Source organism: Arachis hypogaea, chromosome 16 (genome assembly GCF_003086295.3).
Source record: "Arachis hypogaea cultivar Tifrunner chromosome 16, arahy.Tifrunner.gnm2.J5K5, whole genome shotgun sequence".
In the NCBI taxonomy this organism is placed as follows: Eukaryota; Viridiplantae; Streptophyta; class Magnoliopsida; order Fabales; family Fabaceae; genus Arachis; species Arachis hypogaea.
The window spans coordinates 5,643,031-5,654,854 of record NC_092051.1 but is presented as its reverse complement, the minus strand read 5'-3'; the positions used below and the strand labels follow the sequence as shown (position 1 = coordinate 5,654,854).

Below are 11,824 nucleotides of genomic sequence, written 5' to 3'. Positions count from 1 at the left end.
TATGAGTCAAATCAAATTTTCAATTTGAAAATCTTATCTTTTTCAAAATCTTTTTCAAAAATCAAATCTTTTTCAAAATTCTTAGTTATTTTCGAAAATTCCAAAAATATTTTTCAAAAATCGTTTTCTTATTTTTATATCAAATTTTCGAAAATAACATAAACAATTAATGTTTTGATTCAAAAATTTCAAGTTTGTTACTTGCTTGTTAAGAAAGATTCAAACTTTAAGTTCTAGAATCATATCTTATGATTTCTTGTGAATCAAGTCATTAATTGTGATTTTAAAAATCAAATCTTTTTCAAAACTAATTTCTATCATATCTTTTCAAAAATATCTTCTTATCTTATCTTTTTCAAAATTTGATTTCAAAATATCTTCTCTAACTTCCTAACTTCTTATCTTCTTAAAAATTTGTTTCAACTAACTAACTAACTTTTTGTTTGTTTCTTAACTTTTTCAAAACCACCCAACTAACTCTCTCTCTCTCATTTTCGAAAATATCTCTCCCCTTTTTCAAAATTTCTTTTTAATTTATTAATTATTTTATTTTTTTAAACTTAATCTTCGAAAATTACTAACAATTTTTCAAAAACCATTTTCAAAAATCACTAACTCCTTTTCAAAAAATAATTTTCGAAAATTCCCTCCTTCTCTCTCATCCTATTCTATTTATTCATTCATTAACTAACATCTCTTCCTCACATCATCACCAAATTCGAACCCCCTCTTCTATCTGTGTTCGAATTTCTTCCTCTTTTCTTCTACTCACATAAGGGAATCCCTATACTGTGGTATAAAGGATCCATATTATTATTACTATTTTTTCTGTGCCATCTTCTTTGTCATATGAGCAGGAGCAAGGACAAGAACATTCTTGTTAAAGCAGATCCAGAACCTGAAAGGACTCTGAAGAAAAAAATTAAGAGAAGCTAAAATACAACAATCCAGAGATAACCTTTCAGAAATTTTCGAACAGGAAAAGGAGATGGCAGCCAAAAATAATAATAATGTAAGGAAGATGCTTGGTGACTTTAATGCACCTAATTCCAATTTACATGGAAGAAGCATCTCCATTCCTGCCATTGGAGCAAACAACTTTGAGCTGAAACCTCAATTAGTTTCTCTGATGCAGCAGAACTGCAAGTTTCATGGACTTCCATCTGAAGATCCTTTTCAGTTCTTAACTGAATTCTTGCAGATATGTGATACTGTTAAGACTAATGGAGTAAATCCTAAAGTCTACAGGCTCATGCTTTTCCCTTTTGCTGTAAGAGACAGAGCTAGATTATGGTTGGATTCTCAACCCAAAGACAGCCTGAACTCTTGGGATAAGCTGGTCACGACTTTCTTAGCCAAGTACTTTCCTCCTCAAAAGCTGAGCAAGCTTAGAGCTGATGTTCAAACCTTCAGATAGAAAGAAGGTGAATCCCTCTATGAAGCTTGGGAAAGATACAAACAGTTGACCAAAAAGTGTCCTTCTGACATGCTTTCAGAATGGACCATCCTGGATATATTCTATGATGGTTTATCTGAGCTATCAAAGATGTCACTGGACACTTCTGCAGGTGGATCCATTCACCTAAAGAAAACGCCTGCAGAAGCTCAAGAACTCATTGACATGGTTGCTAATAACCAGTTCATGTACACTTCTGAAAGGAATCCTGTGAGCAATGGGACGCCTATGAAGAAGGGAGTTCTTGAAGTTGATACTCTGAATGCCATATTGGCTCAGAATAAAATATTGACTCAGCAAGTCAATATGATCTCTCAGAGTCTGCATGGAATGCAAGTTGCATCCAACAGTACTCAAGAGGCTTCTTATGAAGAAGAAGCTTATGATCGTGAGAACCCTGCAATAGCAGAGGTAAATTATTTAGGTGAACCTTATGGAAACACCTATAACTCATCATGGAGAAATCATCCAAATTTCTAATGGAAGGATCAAAAGCCTCAACAAGGCTTTAATAATGGTGGAAGAATCAGGTTTAGCAATAGCAAACCTTTTCCATCATCCACTCAGCAACAGACAGAGAACTCTGAACAAAATACTTCTAATTTAGCAAACTTAGTCTCTGATCTATCTAAGGCCACTGTAAGTTTCATGAATGAAACAAGATCTTCCATTAGAAATCAGGAAGCACAAGTGGGCCAGCTGAGCAAAAGGATCACTGAAATCCCTCCTAGTACTCTCCCAAGCAATACATAAGAGAATCCAAAAGGAGAGTGCAAGGCCATTGACATAAGCGCCATGGCCGAACCTGTGAGGAGAGGAGAGGACATGAATCCCAAGGAGGAAGACCTCCTGGGACGTCCAGTGATTAATAAGGAGCTTCCCTCTGAGGAACCAAAGGACTCTGAGGCCCATCTAGAGACCATAGAGATCCCATTGAACCTCCTTATGCCCTTCATGAGCTCTGATGAATATTCCTCTTCTGAAGAGAATGAGAATGTTACTGAAGAGCAAACTGCCAAGTTTCTTGGTGCAATCATGAAGCTGACTGCCAAATTATTTGGCATTGATACTTGGGAAGTTGAACCTCCCTTGTTCATCAATGAACTAAGTGATCTGGATCAACTGACATTGCCTCAGAAGAGACAGGATCCTGGAAAGTTCATAATACCATGTACCATAGGCACCATGATCTTTAAGGCTCTGTGTGACCTTGGTTCAGGAATAAACCTCATGCCCCTCTCTGTAATAGAGAAACTGGGAATCTATGGGGTGCAAGCTGCTAAAATCTCATTAGATATGGCAGACAGCTCTAGAAAACAGGCTTATGGACAAGTAGAGGAAGTGTTAGTAAAGGTTGAAGGCCTTTACATCCCTGCTGATTTCATAGTCCTGGATACTGGAAAGGAAGAGGATGAATCCATCATCCTAGGAAGACCTTTCCTGGCCACAGCAAGAGCTGTGATTGATGTTGACAGAGGTGAAATATTCCTTCAATGGAATGAGAACTCCCTTGTGTTTAAAACTCAAGGATCTCCCTCTGCAACCATGGGGAGGAAGCAGAAAAAGCTTCTCTCCAAGCAGAGTCAACCAGAGCCCCCACAGTCAAACTCTAAGTTTGGTGTTGGGAGGCCACAACCAAACTCTAAGTTTGGTGTTGAACTCCCATATCCAAACTCTAAGTTTGGTGTTGGAGAGTCTCAACAAAGCTCTGCACATTTGTGAGGCTCCATGAGAGCCCACTGTCAAGCTATTGACATTAAAGAAGCGCGTGTTGGGAGGCAACCCAATGTTTATCTAATTCTTATTTTTATTGTTTTTCATGTTTTCTTAGGTTCATGATCATGTGGAGTCACAAAATAAACAAAAAAATTCAAAAATAGAATCAAAAACAGCAGAAGAAAAATCACACTCTGGAGGAGCATCTGTCTGGCGTTCAAACGCCAGAACAGAGCATAGTTCTGGCGCTGAACGCCCAGAATGGGAGCATCCTGGCGCTGAACGCCCAGAACAAGCATGGTTCTGGCGTTCAACGCCAGAAATGGCAGCAAATGGGTGTTGAACGCCCAAAATGGGCACCAACCTGGCGCTGAACGCCCAGAGTTGTGTGCAAGGGCATTTTGCATGCCTAAATTGGTGCAGGGATGTAAATGCCTTGACACCTCAAGATCTGTGGACCTCACAGGATCACCTCAGGATCTGTGGACCCCACAGGATCCCCACCTACCTCCACTCACATCCAAACACCCACTTTCCTTCAAAATTCAACATCTCTTTCCCACCCAATCCCACCCATATGGCCGAATACACATCTCCCTCCATCTCCTCCATATCTTCTTCTTATTCTTCTATTCTTTCTTCTTTTGCTCGAGGGCGAGCAACATTCTAAGTTTGGTGTGGTAAAAAGCATAGCTTTTTTGTTTTTTCCATAACCATTGATGGCACCTAAGGCCAGAGAAGCCTCTAGAAAGAGGAAAGGGAAGACAAAAGCTTCCATCAAGGGTCTATAGCTCAGTGGTAGAACATTTGAATGCAAATCAAGAGATCCCTGAGATACCTCAGGGGATACATTTTCTTCCACACAATTATTGGAAGCAACTAAGGGTTGAACATCAAGAGCACTCCATCATCCTTCATGAAATCAGAGAAGATCTAAAAGCAATGAAGGAGGAGCAGCAAAGACAAGGAAGAGACATAGAAGAGCTCAAGGACATCACTAAGGTGGACTCATTCCTTGTTCTTACTTTCTCTGTTTTTCATTTTCTATGTTATGTGCTTATCTATGTTTGTGTCTTCATTACATGATCATTAGTAGTAGTAACTATGTCTTAAAGTTATAAATGTCCTATGAATCCATCACCTCTCTTAAAAAAAATGTTTTAAATCAAGAGAACAAGAAGTACATGAGTTTTGAATTTATCCTTGAACTTAGTTTAATTATATTGATGTGGTGACAATGCTTCTTGTTTTCTGAATGTATGCTTGAACAGTGCATATGTCTTTTGAAGTTGTTGTTTAAGAATGTTAAATATGTTGGCTCTTGAAAGAATGATGACTAGGAGACATGTTATTTGATAATCTGAAAAATCATAAAAATGATTCTTGAAGCAAGAAAAAGCAGCAAAGAACAAAGCTTGCAGAAAAAAAATAGAAAAAAAAAATAGGCGAAAAAAAAAATAGAAAGAAAAAGAAAAAGCAAGCAGAAAAAGCCAAAAGCTCTTAAAACCAAGAGGCAAGAGCAAAAAGCCAATAACCCTTAAAACCAAAAGGCAAGGGCAAATAAAAAGGATCCCAAGGTTTTGAGCATCAGTGGATAGGAGGGCCTAAAGGAATAAAATCCTAGTCTAAGCGGCTAAAACAAGTTGTCCCTAACCATGTGCTTGTGGCGTGTAGGTGTCAAGTGAAAACTTGAGACTGAGCGGTTAAAGTCAAGGTCCAAAGCAAAAAAAGAGTGTGCTTAAGAACCCTGGACACCTCTAATTGGGGACTTTAGTAAAGCTGAGTCACAATCTGAAAAGGTTCACCCAATTATGTGTCTGTGGCATTTATGTATCCGGTGGTAATACTGGAAAACAAAGTGCTTAGGGCCACGGCCAAGACTCATAAAATAGCTGTGTTCAAGAATCATCATACTGAACTAGGAGAATCAATAACACTATCTGAACTCTGAGTTCCTATAGATGCCAATCATTCTGAACCTCAATGGATAAAGTGAGATGCCAAAACTATTCAAGAGGCAAAAAGCTATAAGTCCCGCTCATATGATTGAAGCTCTGTTTCATTGATAGTTTGGAATTTATAGTATATTCTATTCTTTTTATCCTATTTTAATTTTCAGTTGCTTGGGGACAAGCAACAATTTAAGTTTGGTGTTGTGATGAGCGGATAATTTATACGCTTTTTGACATTGTTTTTAGTATATTTTTAGTAGGATCTAGTTACTTTTAGGGATGTTTTTAATAGATTTTGTGTTAAATTCACATTTCTTGACTTTACTATGAGTTTGTGTGTTTTTCTATGATTTCAGGTATTTTCTGGCTGAAATTGAGGGACTTGAGCAAAAATCAGATTCAGAGGTTGAAAAAGGACTGCTGATGCTGTTGGATTCTGACCTCCCTGCACTCAAAGTGGATTTTCTGGAGCTACAGAACTCGAAATGGCGCGCTTCCAATTGCGTTGGAAAGTAGACATCCAGGGCTTTCCAGCAATATATAATAGTCCATACTTTGGCCAAGAATAGACGACGTAAACTGGCATTCAACGCCAGCTTTCTACCCAAATCTGGCGTCCAGCGCCAGAAAAGGATCCAAAACCAGAGTTGAACGCCCAAACTGGCACAAAAACTGGCGTTCAACTCCACAAATGGCCTCTGCACGTACAACACTTAAGCTCAGCCCAAACACACACCAAGTGGGCCCCGGAAGTGGATTTATACATCAAATACTTACTCATGTAAACCCTAGTAGCTAGTTTATTATAAATAGGACCTCTTACTATTGTATTAGGTATCTTTGGATTACCTTATGACCCTTTGATCACGTTTTGGGGGCTGGCCATCTCGGCCATGCCTGGACCTTCACTTATGTATTTTTAACGGTAGAGTTTCTACACTCCATAGATTAAGGTGTGGAGCTCTGCTGTTCCTCAAAGATTAATGCAAAGTACTACTGTTTTCTATTCAATTCTTCTTATTTCGCTTCTAAGATATCCATTCGCACCCAAGAACGTGATGAAGGTGATGATTATGTGTGACGCTCATCATCCTTCTCCCTTATGAACGCGTGCCTGACAAACACTTCTGTTCTACATGAATTAAGCTAGAATGAATATCTCTTAGATCTCCTAACCAGAATCTTCGTGGCGTAAGCTAGAATGATGGCGGCATTCAAGAGAATCCGGAAGGTCTAAACCTTGTCTGTGGTATTCTGAGTAGGATTCAATGATTGAATGACTGTGACGAGCTTCAAACTCGCGAGTGCTGGGCGTTGGTGACAGACGCAAAAGGAGGGTGAATCCTATTCCAGCATGATCGGGAACCGACAGATGAATAGCCGTGCCGTGACAGGGTGCGTGAGCATATTATTCACTGAGAGGAGGGGATGTAGCCACTGACAACGGTGATGCCCTTGCATACAGCCAGCCATGGAAAGGAGTAAGACAGATTGGATGAAGATAGCAGGAAAGCAGAGGTTCAGAGGAACGAAAAGCATCTCTATTCGCTTATCTGAAACTCTCACCAATGATTTACATAAGTACCTCTATCCCTATTCTATTATATATTATTCGAAAACACCATTATCACTTTATATCTGCCTGACTGAGATTTACGAGGTGACCATAGCTTGCTTCATACCAACAATCTCCGTGGGATTCGACCCTTACTCACGTAAGGTATTACTTGGACGACCCAGTGCACTTGCTGGTTAGTTGTATCGAAGTTGTGACAATTATGAATTAAGATCAAAGCACCAAGCTTTGGAGCCATTACCAGGGATTGTTCGAGCCTGGACATCACAATTTCGTGCACCAGGCTCTACCCTTCATTGCCTCCAAAAACTGTTGCAACACCCATATATAAGTCTCATCCGTCTCATCTGTTACAATGCATGCAGCAAAGACAACAGTTTGGTTGTGATGGTTGACACCTATGAACACAACAAAAGGACACTTATATTTATTCTTGTTGTATGTAGCATCAAACGCAACAACATCTCCAAACAATTCATAGTCCTCTCTACATAAACCATCACACACCAAAAGAGATTTACTAACCTTCCATCCGTCGCATGAAGCTCTTCGGTATAAAGGTTTATCCTTCACAGCCATCTCCTCCAAATAATTTAATGCTCTACCCACATCCTCTAGAATATCACACCTCGCCTTAGCTATTTGATTGTACATGTCTCTAGGGCCATAGTTCAACTTGTCAAAATAGCCACTTTGACTTGCTAGCAAAGCATAAACCTGGGATGTGCTAATCCTCGACTTGCGCATATTGTTCATGAGTGGAATTTCGGCTTTGGACATACTCCGATGACCTGGCAATAACCTGCTCAACCGGCCTTCCAATAGTTCGTGATTATGAACATTTGAAAATTGGGTCACATGCCATCTTCCAGTTACCCCTACAAACTTGACTTGGAATTGAGCTTCGCACCCGGTTCTTGTCTCAGTCTTTGGTTCCCTTTTTCTATTTGGCAAAGTGTACCACTTCTCTAATCGATATCCTTGCCGAAAACACACGAACCTCTGCATGTAGGTCTCGTCACTTGAGTTCTTCCAATTTTTGTCTTTTCTTGCACTGAAACCTTGGCTCTTTGCAAATTTGTTGTAAAATTCAAAAGCAATGGGTAGGGTTCCAAAGTGAAACTTGTCAACTTCAACCTCACCAATGCTTAAAAAGTCAAGTTTCAATAAATCCTCAATTGAATCCAATCCATATGCATCATCATAATCATAATATGTCAATTCTTCAAATATCTCCTCACCGTCTAACTCATCACCCAACTCTTGACTCATCACCAGAATACTTCTCATCATAAAAAATACTATCCTCATGCTCATACTCACATTCATCCATGATCTCATCCTCTCCCATGAATGACATTTGCAAGAAAATAATCTAAACATAAACAATACCGTCATAAAAATTAAGAGCTGAGTACTAAGTACTACAAGACAAAATGCTTTCGGATAAAGCTCCAAAAATTAGACTTACAATTGAAGAAATCAAACAACACCAAAATATGTATGTTATTTAATTTTTGTCTAGTAAATTAAATACTACACAATGATAATTAGGCATAAATTATTAACAAATCTTAATAATAAGTTTGTATCAGTCTACATAACATTATCTTTACAGACAAAAATTATTTTTCAAATGACTAAAATTCCCTATAGAAAAAGTCACATGTCTCAAACTCAAAGTAAAACAATCAAACAAAAAAAGGAATACAAAATTTTCGTTACAAAAAATGTAGAGTTTAAACAACTTTGAGTCTATTCAATTAACAAACTTACAAATTTAGCGATCATAAATAAATATCATATTGTTCATACCCTGGGTCGAGATGTTCAACCCGGGATGATCGATGACAAAGCGACCGACCTGTTCCAAGCTGGAATCCCCGACCTCTTCTCAAAAGAGGTCGGCCAAATCGACAATAAAGGCCCAAGAAGGCCCAGACAGAGGAGTACGACCCAAATCTAAAGGCAGCCCAAGCCTAGAAAGATAAAGGCGGTTCCCTCAAAGATAAGATAACTCCACTCAAAGATAAGATAAGATAACTATCTTATCTCCAGAAAGGTCACTCCACACCATTATAAATACACTGGAGCACCCAGGTATAACTCATACTCTGATTCTACTAAAAACCTACTTAATACCCTTGCTAACTTAAGCATCAGAGTCCCTCGCAGGTACCACCACCCTCCGGTGACGAAGGATCAGCACCATCGCCAAGTCCAACAAGTCGGACACGACGGCTCCGGCTACCATCGTCAGGTTGGACCTAATAGCTCCGACCAGTATAGAAGATTGATGCGGGCAAAAATTGGCGAATTAAAAATTATTAAAATATATACGTTGCAAGTATAGTTCTTAACTCACCGAAAATCTGCCTATCAATTTAGAAATGTGTCACAGAAAATTGAAATTAAAAATACTGGGAGTATGAGTCCCAAGTCGTCTCCCAACGAGTTGCAGAAAGGTGTGCTATTTTATTAATCAGAGATTTTCAAAAGAAGTTGAGTTAAGTAGACAGGAAATTAAATTGATGAATTTGAATAATGTAAATAAAAGCCTTGACTGGGAGTTGATTACATGGAAGCCCTATTCTTGATGGAATACTCTCAAGATTAATTGACAATTGAGAGTTATTACGTTTAGTTATCCCTTACTAAGTAAGGGATGGTCAAACAAGTTGGAATGCTATTCTATCCACAAGTCCCAATCCACTCTTGGGAGGATTGGTGTCAGGAGCTAGAGAGCAAACCAACAATAAACCCAATTACAACCTTTCTCTTGAACATTCCAATTCAAGGGTTCCTTTCAATCAACTCCCCATCAAGTTAGGGAACTACTCGCTCATTGTGAATGTAAAATTCATAGCATATGAAAAGGAATTAAAAGAAGACATTGTAAATAAAAATCAAAATAATCAATTTAAAATAAAAATAATCATTGTATTAAATAATCCTAAAAATATTCCAATGGTAAAATTAAACAAAGCAAAGGACATGGAAGAGTAAGCCAAGTAAAGAAAACGAACTAGAATGACGAAGTCTTGATGAGGTAATAACTCTTCTCCGTGTCCCAATGCAAAGAGCAATTGAAAATTAAATCCTAAGAACTATGAATGTCTAGAGAGAAAACCTAGAGGAGGAGCAAAAACTAGATCTAAAACTAAAACTGTGTAGAATGAATGTTGTCCCGGTTTCTGCCTGTTCTCTGGCTCTAGTCTGCCTTTCTGGGCGGAAAACTGGGTCAAAATACGGCTCGAAATCGCCCCCAGCAATTCTGCAAATTATGCAGATCGCGCACGTCACGCGATCGCGTCGCTCATGCGGACGCGTCACTCGCGTTTTGCTTTACCACGCGTTCGCATCGTCCATGCCTCCGCGTCGCTTGTGCTTTTCCAATCCGCGCGATCGCGTGAGCCATGCGGCCGCGTCACTACGATTTCTCCTCTTTCGCGCGGTCGCGTGAGCCATGCGACCGCGTCACTTCTCGCTGGTTATCTCCTCAATTTCTTGTATCCCTTCCATTTTTGCTAGCTCCCTTTCCAATCTCCAACTCCTCCATGCCCTATAAAGCCTGAGACACTTAACACACGGATCACGGCATCGAATGGAATAAAGGAGAATTAAAAATACATAATTAAAAGTCTCTAGGAAGCAGTTTTCAACATGTAATAATTTCAGAAAGGAAATATAGATGCATGCTAAATTAATGAATAAGTGGGTAAAGATCATGATAAAACCACACAATTAAACACAATATAAACCATAAAATAGTGGTTTATCAACCTCCCCACACTCAAACATTAGCATGTCCTCATGCTTAATTGAAGGAGATAAAGTAAATGAGTATGAACATGTAGAAACTCATGCAATGCAATGCAATCCTATATATATGAATGCAACTATATGATTCTTGTCCACTTGATCAAAAGTAAATAAGCTCTTCAAAACAATTACAAATCAAATTCCACTAATTCTATCATTATACAGTAAGACAGATAAAAGTGCAAGAAGATAGCTCATGAAAGCAGGGAACATGGAAATTCAAGTATTGAACCCTCACTGATGATGTATATACGCTCTAATCTCTCTAGTGTATAGGGTAATCACTCTATCCTTCTCTAATCATGCTTTCTAACTTTTGGTCTTCTCCCAACCAATCAACAACAGTTAATATACCAATGCAAACATCATGAGGTCTTTTCAAGGTTGTAATGGGGCCAAGGTAAGGGTAAGGATACATATATGGTCAAGTGAGCTTATAAATTTGAATCTTTAATTAACCCAAGCTTTATCCCAACCTATATATTCAATGTAACCTTAGAATTCATACCTAGCTACCCAGAATTCCCTTTTATATTCCATACTCATGTATCAACTTTTTATTTTAATTTTATCATATGTGCATTGATCTTTGAATTCTTAATTCAGCATTGGGGTAATTTTGTCCCCTTATTTATTTATTGATTTTTTTTTTGGACATAAAAATAAACATAGCTTATCAGTGCACATAGATTTTTTTTTAATTCTTATAGTTTCACATGAGTAGGTATCCAAATTCCCATTATATTATCATGACACATTCCCTTATTATCTTTTGTTTCCACAATTTCCCATACTTAAATAACACACACAATTCTATCTTAAGCTAACCAAAGATTCAAATTGGGATATATAATTGTTTTTCTGCTTAAGGCTAGTAAAGTGGTAAAATATAGAACAAATGTGATTTAAAGGCTCAAAGTGGCTAACAAAGGTAATTGAAAGGGTAGGCTTAATTTGGATAAGTAAGCTAAACAAATAATGGCCTCAATCATATGCAGGCATATAAATATAATAAATATTGGACATATAGGATGAAACAAAATATAGATTACAATCATAGAGAAGTAAACACACAAGAATAAAAAAATTATGGTTAAATAATGTAACCATTCATAAAGGCTTAAATCTTCACAGGCTGTGTATTCTTTAGCTCAAAAATCATGTTCCAAATACAACTTCAAGCAGATTTATCATAAAAATTTTTAAAAATTAGTGAAATTTTGTTCCAAAGATAGAGTCTTAGAAGAAACTTATTGTCTTTTTAATCAAGTAGAACATGCATGCTACTAACCTATTACTATG

At 38.0% G+C, this 11,824-nt stretch overlaps 1 protein-coding gene and 1 non-coding gene across 2 annotated transcripts; both read right to left on the bottom strand.

The window, feature by feature from the left end:
- Positions 1 to 1,384: 1,384 nt before the first annotated feature.
- Positions 1,385 to 1,492, bottom strand: LOC112761814 (small nucleolar RNA R71). Its single transcript, XR_003182190.1, has one exon. It is a non-coding gene; the product is annotated as a small nucleolar RNA R71 (small nucleolar RNA).
- A 5,472-nt stretch (positions 1,493 to 6,964) lies between these two features.
- LOC112756532 (protein FAR1-RELATED SEQUENCE 5-like) lies at positions 6,965 to 7,972 on the bottom strand. Its single transcript, XM_025805153.1, has one exon. The coding sequence runs from the start codon at positions 7,970 to 7,972 to the stop codon at positions 6,965 to 6,967; it is 1,008 nt and encodes a 335-aa protein (XP_025660938.1).
- Between the last annotated feature and the right edge of the window lie 3,852 nt (positions 7,973 to 11,824).